This window comes from Macrobrachium nipponense, chromosome 1, assembly GCF_015104395.2.
Source record: "Macrobrachium nipponense isolate FS-2020 chromosome 1, ASM1510439v2, whole genome shotgun sequence".
Taxonomy (NCBI): domain Eukaryota; kingdom Metazoa; phylum Arthropoda; class Malacostraca; order Decapoda; family Palaemonidae; genus Macrobrachium; species Macrobrachium nipponense.
Genome location: NC_087200.1, coordinates 14,105,440 through 14,122,960, shown reverse-complemented (window position 1 = coordinate 14,122,960; position 17,521 = coordinate 14,105,440). Strand labels below are relative to the sequence as shown.

Genomic DNA, 17,521 nt, shown 5'->3' with positions numbered 1-17,521 from the left:
TGCACTTTGGTTTTGATGACAGTTTTAGTCTGAATTTATGTTCTTTTGATGGTGTGGAATGTAACGGGAAGAATACAGAACTTCATTTCCTTGGTGTTTTCTTTGGATGAACAATAGCTTTTACTGGTAGAAAACTAGTTGGTAATTTTCTCTTGATGTTTGACATTGTTGTGTCATTCATAAGTATTTCAGTGTTTTTGAAAACTAAATCAAGGTTGTAAAAATAGTAGGTATTAAGTATCATGTAGTTAGGTAGCTTTTAGCCATGAGCGTTTACATTACAAACAAAAATGCCAACTACAGATTTTTTTTTCTCCTTTTTTTATGTATGAAAGGTGTCCATTAACAGTTGTGGGTAACTTAATGTTGAATAGAACTAAAATTGAAAAGGTTTTATTACTTTATGCCCATATAATAATTTTATGTACATACAGTCATACTGTTTATTTCATAATTGTATGAAGTAATAAACTGTGTTAATTAGCTCAAATTATTCAGATGCCTCAGGTTAGAGTGGAATTCACAGTTGTGCGCTTACACTGACCATGTTCTGTCATTAAGGAACTAAGGAACTTTATATGGGAGTTGGGGAGTATTGAACAGAGAACTGGTTTTCATGGAAATTAGTAAGATTAAAGAGTATACTTCAAAACCATATAATACATGCCGTGTCATTTGAAGTTGATATTTTATTTAGAAATAGTTGTTGTAGATTAACCTAGGTAATACTGGATAATAAAGGAGAGACTGATGATGTGAAGAATGACTGATATTAATCATTAGTTTCTCTTTTAAACCTCCTTCAAACACCATGGTTAGAATAGGGTCTAGGTTATATAGACTTGGACTCGAAACAGTCTTTGTAGGGGAAGTCTGGGGCTTGAGGAGGCAGCACAGTTTCTGATGGATGCAACATTTCATTGTGAGATATAAAAGGTAATGGTAGTGGTGATGAGAGGCTGCAGTATAGTCTAGGAGAAACACTTTTGTTAAAGCAGTATGATTAGCAGCACAAGTGCCTCAGTGGCGTGATCGGTATGGTCTTAACCTGCCACCCCGGTGGCCATGAGTTCGATTCTTGGGCATTCCATTTAGGGGTCTGAGATGTATATTTCTGGTGATTGAAGTTCACTATCGACGTGGTTCGGAAGTCACGTGAAGTCGTTGGTCCTATTGCTGAATAACCACTGGTTCCATGCAATGTAAAAACACCATACAAACAAACAAATGGTTAAGCAGCATTGCTCAGACACAACAATGACAGAATTTTCACAGTTCCAGGTGAGGGTTGATGCCTTGTGAGGTTGGTCTGACTTTTATCTCAAGTGTGAAGAACCAGTTGGTAAAGACATTGTTAACAGCTAAGCGTTGTTGCTGTGTGTCATGAGTTGCAACTTACTTTGTGGACTGGTGCCTCTTACAGTGATCCACTGTCCAAATACATATGCTCCTTGCCCATGATGGAAAGAGAACAGATCACAATGATCAGTTACCAATCGAGGAGTCTTGATGACACATTTACAGGAGCTTTAGGAGTTTACCATTCATAAGAGCTCTTCTTGGGAAACTTAACCCATAATGGATGGATACCATCATCTGAGCAGTTACAAGAGATTTTGAGTGGTAGACGGGTTTTCTCCTGGCGAGCATAAGTAAGTACTACACACCATAAGATTTGGCTAGATCGAGCGGCAGTTTCCAGTACTTCAGTGGGCTATAAGTGACTCTTGGCAACTGAGCTCGCAGGTCCCTTTAGCCAATTGGGTGTCTCATGAAGTTAGTGGTGTTCTGGACTCCAAGAGGGAATGTCATGGTCTTCTTTCTTCCATGACGTCTTCTTATTAATTTGCTCATAAATACACCAACGGATTGCTGTTGTTGTAGTTCTTATTTGTTATGATAGCAGCTATAATTGTAATTTTGCACAGAAAAGTGCAAGGTAAAATATTAAAAAAACATAAAAAAAGAAATATTAGAAAAAGCATAAAGAAAGAAATATTAGAAAAAACATAAAGAAAGAAATATTAGAAAAAAATATTAGAAAAAACATGGATGCCTGAAAAAAATTGTTGAATATTTTACAACAAATATCCTTATATTTTACTGATTTTAGTTCTAATTTTATGTTATTGTGCGCTGTAATTATAATTTCATAGATTAAATAGAATTATTAGAAAAACATGTATAACTTGGTAAAATTTACGATCGTCTTGTTAAAGGGTTCCACAAGGGGTTGTAAATATAGTCATTTTCAATTTCTCTTGGAAGGTAAAGAGAATTTTTTAGAAATTTTTTTCTCACACCATGTGCATTTGCATATCTTCCTCTTTCCATTGGTGTGTTTTTTTTTTTTTTTTCTTAAACTGGCTGACCTCAAAGTTTGCCCAGTCTGGTGGTGCTGCATGTATTTTTGAGCCTGGCTCCTAAGGGTTAAACCATTGATCCACAGCCCAAACCTTGCACACTCACACGTGATGTGCTGTAAAAGTTATTGTGTGACCAATAGGGCATAAAAGATAGGGATCCTTTTCAAGAGAGAGAGAGAAAAAAACTTAAATCTGATTTGAAGTCTGTTTTCATTTTTCAAAAATTCTTCCTTGAATTTAGAAGGAAAGGCCTTTTTGGAAATTGTGGACAATTAGTCACGAGGTATTTAACAAAAATTTGACCTTGTTCCATTTTCTTTAGTTTTAGGCTTTTTCATCCTTAGCACTGTTGCTAATTTTTCATTATCAGATTGGGAATGCCATCTTGTTTCATTACATGGCCATATGTTACGTTGGAGTAATTATGATTGGTATGAGAATTTCAGTTTCCAGTAGGGGATGTTGAGTTTCTCGTTGGACGAGTCGGTTACGCGCTCGACTACCGATCTCAGGGTCAGGGTTCGATTCTCCGCTCTGCCAGCGCAAAATCAGAGGAATTAATTTCTGGTGGTAGCAATTCATTTCTCGATGTGGTTCAGATCCTACAATAGCCCTAGGTCCCGTTGCTAGGTAACCAGTTGGTTCCTATAACAAAAATATCTAATCCTTTGGACCAGCCCTGGGAGAGCTGTTAATCAGCTCAGTGGTCTGGTAAAACTAAGATATATTAAAGTAGTGGATGTTGCCATATAGCATATATGGAAACATAGTTTGAGATAATCTTTTATGTCTGTGGGTGAAATGGTTTTTGCCAGGATTGTTACAGCATTAATTTAAAATATAATTTCAAATTGATACCATCAGCATTGAGAAGTGTCAATCAACAAACATGTTTCTTAAGGCCATTATGAAAAAAAGGCAAAATCTGAATACTCAGATTTTACTGTTGCAAGCAAAGACAGTAACACATTTTAGTATACCATAAGATTCTAAAACCTTTTTAATATTCATTGGGGAGAAAGACATAAAGTTGAGGTTCTTATTTTCAGTTGGAGCAGTTTCTTCCTCTTTCCTCATTTAATGGATTGATTTAAACAGTGTTTAAAGTAATTTATTCTACTTATGCATAATTAAAAACAAGCAAGATTGATGACTTGTTTTACAAAACCTGAAAAACTAACCCAAAGGGACAATCAGATATATTTTTATATCATTACTTTTATTAGAAATAAGTTTAACAATACTGCCAAGTCACATTTTGAGAGACTCGTATGGCTTGCCCTAAAACCTTGGTATTGTAAGCTATAGAGGGGATTTATGTTGAAACACAGAGAAAAACTTAAAGCCAGAAAGCAATGTGACTGGGGCTGAAGTGACTGTAAAGAACCACTGTACTGAGTGTCATCAAAATATGTGTGTATCGAAAATCTGTAGTGCTGAAGCCCGTTACCAGGCAGTTATTTAGCCTACCATGACAACACGAGTATTCCTAGGGTAACTAGGCTTGCATATACTTTTTCTTCTGTCTCGGCTTACAACAGTGATAGTGACTGACCAGGCTGGGGACACGGAGTTCCTTGAATATGACAGCCCTGATGTTAGTTCATAGAACAAACTGCTTTGTTTTCTCGGCAGTGACCCTCTTCCCAACATTGCATTGTTCCTGTTTGTTGATCTCCCAGAACCTATGACTGATTTCATGCTGTGTCCTAGATGGCCCATGTTGTTTTAACAACCTCATTACTACCAAATGATCAGAATGGTTCTTATTGAACTTTATTCATTGGGGTTATAATCATTGGTGTGGTAAAGAAGAATGCCAGATGCAGTCTTATAAATAACAAATGAGCTGTCATTCATAACAGTGGTTAGACACTTCTAAATAAATCGCCTCTTGCAGAAGAAAAAGTGCTTGGAAAAATGTAAATTGTAGACAAAATGATAGGCCTGCCATCTGTAAGTCATAGTTACAGAGCACATTTCTTCTTTGTTATTTCTAATAACAAACAATTTGAAGTGAAGCTTTTTTTTATTTCCCTCGTATAGCTTGACTTGACCCTTAAATCCTGAGTGATGAAAGTGGTTTGGATTGTCTTGAACTACAATCCATAGGTGTCATTTGCTAATCCCTGAAGGCATTTTTAACAGTTTTATATTTCGTGAATTAAATCATCGTAGGTCTTTATAATGGGCCACCCCCCCCTCCTCAGCTTCTAGGTTGGTCTTCATCTACTATATCAAGAACTAAGCCAGTTGGAGAGGGAATTTTATCCCTGCTTTAAGATATGTGTTATTTTATTGATGATAATTATGTGTTTTTACATTGTGATCCTTTCTACACACTTACTGACAGAAAGAGATTGTGAAGAAATATTTGTATTTCAGGAAACACTGCAATCCCTTTATAAAGGCTTGTTGGTCAAGGTAGATTAAAGCTTTAGATAAGTAAAGTAAACTTTTATATAGTTCAAGCTGCATTAGCATGGGCTGAGGGTGATATTCTTATGTGTATGAGTGAGTTTAGTGGTTGTCTCTTAGATTTGTGTCCATTAGAATCAGTCTATATTAGGTTTCTTTTGAGCCAATTCACAAAGGAACTAGAACGAAAATGAGCATTATATTTCATGTGAATGGTGTTGGGTTTTATATTTTTATATGGTTCACGTGGTGCCGAACGTAGATACTACATATAGCTTTTCTTGCAGATGAAGTCAGATTAGGTTTTAACCGCCTTAGAAAACTTGGATATAAATTGTTGTAAATAGTTGCATTGAAAATGAGATTAGCTATCATATTTAATGACATTTAAGAGCCACTGGAATTTAAGACCCCTTTCCTAATATGGGATACAAAGAAAAATTTATTTTTTCTACTATGGTTATGGGTAAGCATTTGTTATTGGTTTATACAAATATAGTATTGTAGAAAAAACTTTGATGAAACATGTAAGTGAGATAGCAGAAAATATGTAATATTATTGCTGCTGTAATGAGAAAAAAGAAAACCAACTGAACTGTTGCAGAAATAATTATTTGAAAATAAGGTACATGTAGGACTGAAAATACCAGTAACAAGAAACAGAATAGAACCGGAGTCAGTTACAGTTAGAATATTATCCCTTACATGAGTATAGTAATAAAAATATAGAAAGCTTAAGTAAAAGCACTGTGCACTATTCAAAAGAACATACCACCACCAATATTGTTATTGTATGCAGAAACGAGAAAAGAAGTTTGGAGAACATCAGAACCTCTGTAACAAGAGACTTCCTTTTCAAAGCCCCAAGGCTCAAAATCATCATTGTCATTATTGAAGCCCAAAACCTTATTATCACCAATATATATCAATGTGTGTTTCAGCTTAAATATTGCATTGTGCCATCCAGGGTTTACAAAGATGCAATTAGCTCGTTAGACTACCGGGAATGATAACCAGCTGGGATTTCATCTCCAATATCATTTAAGAGTTTCATTTGTGTGTCCTACGAACTGATCCCAAATGACTAGTGAAGGTTTTCATAAGTTTCCATCAGAGTCCCTTCCTTCATATTTACTGTGACCATGACACATTCCAGCTTTAACCATGTAGCCCCTTTCGGATGAACATTAAACGAGCACTCCACTTACTGTCTTCTTTTAGGCTGTCTTGTCTTTTCAATGTTAATAATGAGTGTTTTGACACTCATTCTTGTTGGACAGTAAATGTTACTGGAATTTCATCCATGCTCATTAAATGGCCCTATTCCAAATTACAGCAGTTCATTTTTTGCCAAAGCTATATTTCCATGAATTCCTCTCATGTAATGCCCAAACTTTTTAACTTAAGGTTTGGCTAATGTATGGCTGTTATTATTGTTGGTGGCATTGACCCAAAAGTCTCTCTGCCATCTGTTACTGTTAGTTATGGAGTAATGTTGTATGCAAGCACCATAAATTTTAGTCAATCTGATAACTCACAGCTTCACAAAAGACTTTTTTTTTTTTTTGTGGAGGCAAGAGGAAAGGGAGAAAGTGGCTCTTATATGCCAAAAATTATGGTATAGGGTACCTATTTTTATTTTATTTTTGAATTCATTGCAGACTAATATCTGAATGTAGGTTTGGGCCAAAACAATAAGATGTTAGTACTATATTCTCCATTATTCGAACAATTTTCTTTCATGTTTAATGAGGTGTGTTGTACTATACGTTATATATAGACATGGCAGTAAAATATAAGGTTATTATAGATTCTTTTTATTTTAATCTCTTTAGCTCTCACTTTATTATTTTTGAGTGAAGGTTGTTGCTAGGTGTGGTTAGATTTGTAAGCTTCACTGATGATTTGATGACTGATAATTTATTGGAAGGTTTATATCATCTAGAGTTAGAAAATGAGTTAGGTACCAAGTATCAGCGTATTGGTCTTTGGAGCTGAATGTGCAATACCTTTTACATATATTCTCCAATGAAGGTAGTGCATGTTCCAGCGTCAGAGGGTGTGTCTAATTAATATGCCTTGCGGGTAAAAGTTTTCATCTGAGTTCTATTTTTTCAAGTTATTTGAATCTTAAAAAAGGAAAATCACAAGCTTAGTTTAGGGAAGATTGCTGTATTGCTTGCATGAGCTTTTGGGGGTGCATTGTCAAGATGAGGTTCTTGGGTTTTGTGTTATTAAACAAAGTGCATGGCATTCACGTAATTGCTCCTGGCAGAAAGAATTTTTCAAAGGCTTTATGGTTAAATGTTCACAAGATTTATAGTTTTCAGTGTTTTAGTAGAACTCACATGGGACGGAGTTAATTTGGAAATGCTCTTTAATGCTCTTCAAAAGTATTAACATGGACTGTGCATGAACTTCATGGCTGCATTAAACAACTTTCTGTATGTTGTGATTTTGTTGCATGGCTCATCAGTGCTGCGCAACCTTCAAACTTTTCACCCACTTATCCAAAAAAACTGACCTCCCATGTCAAGCATGTTTGTATTAGGTACCACTCCTTATTTTTACCTGCATGGTAGTTATAATTGTGGATTTATGATAATCGTCACCATGAAATGCATGATCTTGCTCACTTGCTTTATCTATTTCACTTATATCTGTATGTTATTACTTATATTGCATTCATTTTATTTTGATTTATGTATCATCATTCAGGAACATTTGACTCTTGTTGAGCCAAGTGTTTTTATTTATATTACACTTTAGTTCTTTTTTTCTTTTTTTTTTCATACATCTTTAGATGCCCTGATACTCATAATTGATGTAAGGTAGCTGGTGACATGTCCCATGTTTTGACGTACTGTATTCCCGAGAGAAGAAAAGAGAGCATGACATGTATTCATTTATTTATGGCTGTATAAGGAGCTGAAAACTGGAGATTAAGAGTAAAAATAGCTCAGGAAATCCTTAGATGCTGAAGTTAAGCTGCTATGAATATGAAAATTCCTCTTGACTGTGGTTCAGTTGGGGCTGCAGTCATCTTGGAATTTCCTTGTGTCTACTGCTTGTAATTCCATTATACTACCACACTTTCCTTCACTAAAATAATGACTGCTTCCTTCCTGTGTAATCTCAGGAGTTGATTTGACTCAAATGAAGTTCATGAGCATCTGTAGATGGAATAAGTTTATCAAAAGTGCATTGTTAATTTCATTGACTTTATTATAAAAAATTTCAGTCAACCTTGTAGTTACCATCTTTGATAAAGAAGGCCATTTAGGTTGCTTAATCATTTTTCAGCTCTGATGAAATACAGTTTAGGTAAATATTTCAGCCTTGTGTAGTTATAAGTAAGGCTCATTTTTGTAGAGTACTACTGTCTATTGCTCTTAATTCATTCTTGTATATACTTGAATGTAGAATGTAAGTAATTAGAACATTCAGTTGGTTATGAATTCATTTTTGTCCTAAACTCTTAATAATTTTAGCTTGATATCATTGTATAGGTATGTATGTAATTGTGAAGGAATACAAATTACTAATTGAAAAATAGTTTATGGCATTAGTAGCCTTATTGAATGTCATTTTGTTTACAAAGAAGAACATTTTTAGGGATCAAGGACATTTGAGCATGTCTTACATGTTCACAATGTCTGCTGGTACTCTATGGACAGTAGTGCTTTTTGTTGTGTGTATAGCAAGTTTAGTTTTGTCGTAGTTTTATTTAAATTCCTTCTCTTTAGATTGATTTTTTTTGTCTCTTCAGATTAATTTGTTGTGATCTGAATTATTTCCCTTGTAGTTGGAACCATTTAAAGTAAGGAAGAAGTATCTGTCTAGTTGTCTGATGGTTAGAAATTTAAAACATTACCAGCACATTTATAAAGAGTAGTTTCTTGTTATGTATCTACAGCTAGAGCAGACTTTTCAAAGATTATTTTACCTAGGTTTATCTTTTGGTTTTTTTAATCCCAATTCTTGATTGTCCCCAAGTTTGTATGGTGATATTAACCAGCAGATTATATGCATAATTCATACAGTCTTAATGCATTGATATTTGTGTAGCCTAGTCATACTTTAGATCGCAAGCAAAATTCCACAAAGTGACCTAGAGGTTGGCACATGCAAACAGCAGTTTAGTTTGGGAGCTGATTAAGGAAAGTTTGATCACGAAATTTTGAAGATGTTGAATCACATGCTAATTTGGTTAGTACATGTGCTGCCATAAATTGCTTACCTGTTGAAAGTTAGTCAGACACATATGCCACAGAATGTGCTGAGTGATATTTATCTACCAATCACACAACAGAGAAGGTCTTAAGGTCATAACAGTCTGGTGCCTTTATTAGTCTTAAGTGTTTTGGTCCCTGGTGTGGAAGGTAAGAAGCATCAACTGGACCCATTAGAAAAATTCTCTTCAAATTTTCTTCCTTCCATTCCCGTAGAATGTAAATTGTATTGTACTTGATTGATATTTCCCACGTATAAAAGGTGTACCACTGGTTGTTCCATGGATATCCACAATTATTGTGGCCAACATTGCGACGTTCATTGAAGGATTTACAAATTCCAATATTTTTTCATTACAGTGGTTTTAAAAATATATACATGTATACGTATTCAGAATAACTTGTAAGATTTTTTGCCCCTGGTAATAGGGTTTAGGTAGGCATAAATTGAAAGGATAGGGGTATGAAATTGACAGGTGAAGTAATTATATATGTGAATCCCTATGATCTTCTTATGCATGTCTTTCCATTTTCTAACTTAAAGTTGTGCATTCCTGAGATAAGATTTTGAACTTGCGTTGGAAAGTTAAGCTGTACTCGGAGGCTTGATAGGTTCATAAAGTTTCAGTCTTGTCATGGGTCATGAGTTATAAACTTGTCATTATGGGTGAGAACTTGTTAAGAAATGTTAGTCAGTGTCAGTTATATACCGTACTTGTAAGCTATAAAATTGATTATTTTAAACATCCATGTAATGTGGTTATTAGTCGATGTGTATGTACCTTGAAAAAAGAAGAATTTTAGTACGATTGTTTGTAGAGTAATTTTTGTAGTATCTGATAATTGCATTTGATGTACTATACTGTAATGGTAATCTTTTCAATAATTTGCTATTGGTGGCCTTTTGGTTTTCTGAGGAATGCATGACTGAACTCTGTAAAAAAGGGACTGAAGGTTATTTCACTTTTTCCAAGAATAGTATTGACTTTTCACAACAGCTCTCCAATCTATCAATGGGGAATTGCGATATCTGCTAAGGATTTTATATGGTTTCATTATTCTAGCATTATTGAATCCCATACTGAAGTGAAGTCTACCCATGCTGTTACTTTTTTATTTAAGATGACCTCATTCCATCTCTCAGGGGATAGAGATATATTGTGCACATACTCAGTAGCTCATGCTCCTTGTGTTACGGCAAGAAATATCGCTGTACGGGATGAAATGATTTTCCATACCTGGGCATTTATATTTTGATTTGTGTTTAATTAATGTAGGCTCTGAGCTACTTTGAATATGTAGATTCTCAATATGAAGGTGTTTAAAGCCTTGTCCACTAATGTGTAATTCCTCCCCCTTCCCCCCTCATCACCACTACCACCACCACAAAAGGTTACTATGAGGACTGGTGGAGGCCCCGCAAAGGTTGGTTGATTCCCCTTTTAGCTTCACCACACACACACACACACACACTCTCTCTCTCTCTCTCTCTCTCTCTCTCTCTCTCTCTCTCTCTCTCTCTCTCTCTCTCTCTCTATCTTTCTCTCTCTCTCTCTCTCTCTCTCTCTATCTCTAGCTCTCTCTCTCTCTCTCTCTCTCTCTCTCTCTCTCTTTTTCATATTTTTCCAGTGACCATAAACTTGCACCTGTCCCGTTGTCTAATAGAATTCACTTCATAACTTTATTTCACTACTGACAAACTTATATTCCACTAATAATGATAGAATGAATTTTCAGGAAGTAATACTTTGGCAGGTAATAGGACTGAAATCTGAAATTACACTCTTAGTAAGCCTTGTTAATTACCTAAGAACTGTGTATTCATCTTTGCCAAATGAAAACTTGTGTAATGAGCACAGTACTTTCAGTTTTGAGAGGTTGACTGTGTACTGTTGCTCCCAATATTTCTACTTGTTTTATATGTCTTAATATTTATTTGAATCATGAATGAACAAACATGCATCAGAAGAATGAGTAGCAGTGCTTTTCAGTTTTTGAAGTTGACATCATGTTCTATGAAGAGCAGTATCTATCTCAGCAATTAATGTTGTCATCGTTAGGCTATAGGGGCATAAAATATTTGATGAGGTTTTTTATCCAGCTGATGATACTTTATTTGAAAATATATGGTTATATTAATATCTCTTGCAATACAAGTCTGCAAAACTTATGTACTCGATAAGTCTTCACTCTTGAATTTTCTTTCAATTAAGATCAAGTGCAACCTCTATCATTGGGCTGTTGAAATTGGGACAAGTCAGTGTCCCAAACTTACTGGCCTGTATAGAACAGGTTGACCATGTGAAAAACAACGAAACGTCATTGAAGATGGGAATAAAGTTGAGTAGAGATGTGATTGTCAAGAATTAAAGGATTAATTCCTAAAAATTTAAAATTTAAAAGTTAAGTACTGAGAGTGAAGTGTAAGGTACATAGGTGTCTTTGAGTATATCTTAATAAGTTAGCTCCAATCGGAGACCATTGTAAGTCTTGATACAATAGCTGTAACACAGCCCAAGATTTGAGAACATTTGGGCCGTGTCCCTTGAATAATACACCCATCTATTCCATCCTAACCTTAGGTAGTGAATGGGGCTCTTTAGAGCCCTGAGGTTCCAGCAGGTGTGAACAAAAATGATTGGAAAATAAACTACCTTTAGCTGATATACTAAGCAGCTGGACTGAAATTTCCAATGTTTGGGACATGCTTTTCTAAGTTTTCAAAGTTACTGGATGAACCCTAGATTTTTATAAATATGTACGTACGTACTGGTAACTAATCAATAAAGAAGTAAATTGCATCTGCATTGAAGTTGCTATTATGTATTTTCTGAATCATTTATTTTAAATTATCAAGCAAACTAGATCAGTTATATTGATTTTTGTAGAAATGGATGGTAGCAAAACTATTATTAATATTGAATAATACAAATGAGTAATAAGATTATCAGCAACAAGAGAAAGTGATAATCATTTGCCAAATAGTATTTCCTTTTTACGTAATGGATGGTATTGAGACATCAGTTGAGAAAGATGGTTTTCTAAGTTGATTAGTGTACAACATTAGTGTATTTTTCAGATGGAGATTCAGTTTCATTGGTAGTAACCTGAATAAGTTAGGGTATTAGACTGATTGATGTGCAGTTTTTGTGCTCTGTTGTACAGTACTGGTAAGGCTTTGATGCTGTTAGTCTTCAGATACGAAAATACAATTAACTCTCTTCCTAGAATCTCTCTTGGTTGGGTGTCAAAGTTTAATGTACTGAAAGTTTTAGTTTTCTTGGAAAATTTCTCAAGTTGGTTACCCAATAAATGTTGCCCAGCCAGTAGAATGTAGTTCATTTCTGTTTAGATCCTACAGTTCAAGACTGACAGATGCTGTTAAGTTGATTTCAGTTTTGACTTCGGGCAATGATGGCAATTCTTAGGATTCATCTGCTATTTTTTGGAAGACATAGGTAGTGTGGCATCTATTTTTAGTAGGGTCATTTGAAGGGGACCAATTATTTTCACCTGCTTCATCTGGTCATTATCCCTGGCATTGCAGTTTTTATTAAATTGATATGCAGGGTAATTAGCATTTGTAGCTGTAGCTGTTCATCATCAGTACCTTTATAGTTTTTTTATATTATTTTAAAGGTAACCAGTTTTTAACACAGATTTTTATCCTGAAAAGAAAAATGAATTGCAGAATGCATTCAGGGGAACTGAGATCAGATAAAAAATGTTGAGTACCGAGTTATTTTTTTTGAGAGAAGTTATACGATTACATATGAACATTGAAATAGCAAAATAGCAAGTTAAAAACTACTATAAGGTACCAATTCTGGTGCTCTTTATTTGGGCTATAACGTTTATAAGTGATACCTAGAAACAAAATTAAGTTAAAGCTCTCCCATTCTCTGAGAACATGGCCTTGGTTTCAAATGTCGGTGCTGAAGTATTGCAGAATACTGGTACATATTTAAAATAGATTGTAAGCATATAAACAGATGATTAATTTTAGAATATTTCATTGCTATTTGTGTAATTTCACAACAGACTTGCTTGATAGGACAGACTAATTTAAAAGGCAAATAGCAAAGTAGTGATAATGATTTGATTCATTTATATTTCAATTATTAAATAGAAAATGATAGTTTAGGTTTATTATATTAGGAATGCAGCAAAGGATTAGAATGAGAATGAATTATACTTTTTATGAGTAGCAAGTTGACAGGTCAAATTTGAATGCTGATTATGCTTAGTGAAATTGAAGTCGTGTATTACAAATAGTATTAGTAGTACGTACTTAAGTTTAGTAGGTTTTGGTCATACGGGATTGGTATGGTTTTTTGTTAACACTTATGAAAAACTACAATGATTTTCACTTCTATTTGCTTAAATATTAAACAATGACCTATTTTGGTTACCATAGTTAATTATCCATGTCAGGACAGTACGCATTTAGGAGATGGATACTGTAGTACTTCACAAAATAGGACCAATTGTTAATTGTTGCATTCACAGTTCTTGAAAGAACTGTTGTAGATTATCTGGAAATATCTTTTTGTGGTTTGCTCATGATACAATATTTGGGCAATACTGTATAATTTAGTGATATGTATTTCATCATAAGGAATCTTTGTTACACTTGTCGTAGCGAGTCAAATCTGTTCCATGTATTGTATGGGGTAATTGTCTTTCCATTGGTGATGTTGTGGTTAATTGGGCTGATAATTTCATTTGAGTTGGACTGACATGACTGGACATTGTTCCTTAATGGCCACAGCAACTTGCGAGATATTGCATTAAAAATGGACTGACTTGGTTGGACGTTTTCTAATGGCTGCTTTAACTTGAGAGATCCACTTGTGTTTCTGTTGTATGATTTTATTGGCTCATAAAAGAATATTAAGAATGATGCAGACTTGAAAGTAATGTTAATGCCTGGGCCTCAATTTTTGACGGTTTATGTTGTAGGTACAATTATCACGGTGACATTTTTCCGTAAAGAACCGAATCATGATGTATTGGTATCTTCCCTATAGATTTTTATTGTTAGAGATATAGTTTAGAATATATTTTTTTAGTTTGGAGACTTAGACATAGTAAGCTGACAAAAAAGCTCAAGCAAGTAAAATTTATACAGAACAATTGAGATCTGGCAAATTTAATGAGGTATTGTTGTTTAAACTTTTACAAAGTTTTGATGCTTTGGCCACGTTTGCAGCTTTTTGCTCACTCCTCACAATTGCTTTTATTTTTTGTTCGGCTTTTTTATTAGTATTGTTAGAATTAAGCAAAATGAAATTCGTTAAATAGGTTTATAAGTATAGTATAAGTGCTATATTTAGATGACAAAATTTTGTTCACACTGAAAGCTCTTCAAGTATGGCAAAATTACTTCAACAAATTTTGTTTCAGAAATTAATGCCAACTTGTCATAGTTTTTTATTTATTTATTTATTTATTTTTTTGCATGTAGATACTATTGGAATTGCAGCCTTTCCATGACAATCTATGCATCTTTGATGCAGGTCTTAATATTGAGAATGGAATGCTGGCATGATGGTATGTTTTCATTACGTCTTAAATTGTTATTTATTAAGACTGAATTGATTTTTAAGTTAAGTGTAGCATTTACAAGAATTTAGCGAGAAGTGGAGCAAGGATTGCAACAGTAGGATTTAAGTTAAGAGGATACCTCTGCACAGTACACAACAAAATTTTCAAAGGAGATAAATTCTTGTCCTAATTCTGCAGAGCTGTGTCACTTATTAGGCTCAAATAGAAACTAGGTACTACTTAGTGTGAAGATATGATTGCTTTCCAAGATTACTGTCAAGAAGAATGTCTCTTGGTCTCGTTCATAGTACGTAGTCAGAATTTTGTTAACTTTTCCGGTTTCCAGTTGGTGCTAGACAATTCATCCTAATGTTAAGACCGAGGGTATTTTAGGTATGAAAAATACTAATTGATTAAAAACTTTTCATTTTTCCTTAAAGGGAGTGACATAGGGCAGCAAGATTGGATGATGTCCTACAGATTTTCTGAATTTCTTTTTGTTAACATAATCTTGATAGAAATTTTTAGACATCAGGAGTGAAGATTATTATTATAGAATTATTTAGATGGAGTAAGTGAAGATGATTTTTATAGAAATGTTTAGGTTATAGGATTTACTCTAAAGTATTTTATGTTTATGAACCCATCAATCTTTGAAAGCCATACTCTGTGAAATTTCTTTTCATTGGTATTTTCTGCTCTGTCAGTGCCTGTGTTTGTGCCTACAGCTGCTCCTGTGATATCTGTTGAATGCCTGCTGTTCCTTACTTCTTTTGGCTCACTTTTGGGTCACTCATGTACGTAAATACTCTTGCACAGGAGACTGTTTCCCTGTATGCAACAGTTTCTGTCTCAATGGCTCCTATACACCTGACTGTCTGTGTGTGCTCATCTGACCCTGTGGTCATAATTGCTTCCACATATGTGACAGCTCCCATGTAATTGGATGCACCATTGTATGAGGCCATCTCCTTGTACACTGTCAGTGCATTTTACTGCTCTTGTGTATGTATTTGACTCCTTTTATGACATATTGGTAACATGTTCTCAACTGCATAGAGCAGTTGACAGTTTCAGTGCACTCTTCTGGGTACTTTACTGCTTTGGCATAAATAATTACCCCTGCCCAGTTGACCACTTTGTTGCCTTTGCCCATGTTGTTGGCAGTTACTTTGATTTTGTTACCTTAAGAACCTGGTACTTCAGTCATGGGGTTTCATTTACAAGGTATTTGTTGCCAAGTGGCCTGGCGCCCCCTATTTTGGAAAGTCCTCCCTTGGTTAAAAGTACTATCCTGAAAACTCATGGAAGTTTGGATGCCGTCAGTAGTTGATTACTATTTAACCCCTAATGGACGGAGACCCCCATATGAGTAGCAATAACAGGTTTTGGGTGGTGGACAGATTCACTCTTGGTGAGCATCAATATTACGTGCCATCAATTTGAAGGAATCGGGCAGGAAAGAGGTGCCAATACTTCTATAGCCCATAAATTCACTAATGGCAACTTTTAGACTATCCAAGATCAAGGAAGCAGGCAGCTCATGAGTGATCTCAGTAAATTTACCTAAATATTTCACAACAAATATACTCAGTATTTGTTACTGATTTTAGTTCTTTTTTGTTTTGATATTATATGAGCTGTAATTATAATATTACAAAATAAAATAAAATAATTAATTAGAAAAGACATATATAACTTGGTAAAATTTATGATAGTCTTGTAAAAGAGGCCCCACAAGGAGTTGTAAGTAGTCATTTTCAGCTTCTCATAGAAGGGAGGGAAAATTTTGCAGAATTTTACCTTACACATTGTACATGTACATATCTTCCTCTTTCCATTGATGTATTTTTCTTAAATTGGCCGACCTCAAGTTTCTCTGGCCTGTGCTGCATATGTGTTGATTTTTTAGGATTAAACCTTGTGTTAAGAAATTTTGTAGGATTTTCTTGTGCTCCAGAATGTACTTCCTGCATGGAGATCCACAACTGGGCCTGTGACCTTCTCAGTATTGTCTGCACATCCTGGCTGGAACAGATATATATTTCAAGGCTGCTATTCAGGAGGACTGAGGTAGAGCGGGCGTGAAGACGTTGGAACTGCTGCCCATAGCTAAGTCCTCTGGCTCTGTCCAGAGAGTTATTTTGTAATGAATTAAAGGTGGCAGTTCCGTTTCAGGAAGGGTTATGATTGCCCTGTGAACTAATGGGAAATGTATATTGGTGGTGCTGCTAGCTCTCCTCTTGCAGGCAGTTCACCCTTGGTTGAGGATTCAGCCAGAGTTTGCCATCTCATTCTCTCTCATGGGCACAAGCTTTGGTTATTCATGTTCACTTCGTGGTTGTATGCTGGTGAATGTGATAAGGAGGAATGGAACTTGCTGTCTTAGTTGTAACTGAAGGTAATTCCTTACTCTAGAGTCTTAAAGAGGTTGGAGGCCATCCATAGATCTCACCATCTCAACAAAATTTTTTCTGACTTTCAGATGGAGATGATAGAGTCTGTTTGAAAATAAATTCGCAGGGGAGGCTTCAATAGACCTGAGGGAAGTTTTCTTAAACATAAAGATTTATACACTTTCCATAAAGTTTCTCTGCTTTTTATATATATATATATATATATTATATATATATATATTATTATATTATATATATATATATATATATATCTATATTTATTTATATATTATATTATTTATTTATTTATTTAGAGAGCCCCTCAGGTGTCTTCACCAGGATAATTGGGGGGGGAGAGTTAAGGTTTCCATTGGCTTGAGGATGACTGGCTGGTCATGGTTCCTTCCAAGTAGGAGTTGAAAGAATGAGAATGCCCATAGCTTCTTATGGACTTGGCTGCTCAGAAACCTGAAGAGGCCATCCCAATGAGAAATTGGATTTCTTGCACCCAGGCTTATTCCCAAGTCAGGTTATTTTATGATTAATGGGTTCATAAGCAATG

General features: G+C 34.9%; 1 protein-coding gene across 50 annotated transcripts in view; it reads left to right on the top strand.

The window, feature by feature from the left end:
• LOC135219137 (cytoplasmic dynein 1 intermediate chain-like) overlaps positions 1–17,521 on the top strand; it is a 181,950-nt gene that overhangs the window by 77,002 nt on the left and 87,427 nt on the right. For 29 of the 50 annotated variants that reach the window (XM_064255604.1, XM_064255639.1, XM_064255633.1 and 26 more), the window contains one exon: positions 10,409–10,441. The exons of the other annotated variants lie outside the window; for them this stretch is intronic. In XM_064255604.1, the coding sequence (XP_064111674.1) occupies positions 10,409–10,441 (33 nt within the window). The remainder of the gene's footprint in view (positions 1–10,408; positions 10,442–17,521) is intronic. 50 annotated transcript variants of the gene reach the window in all.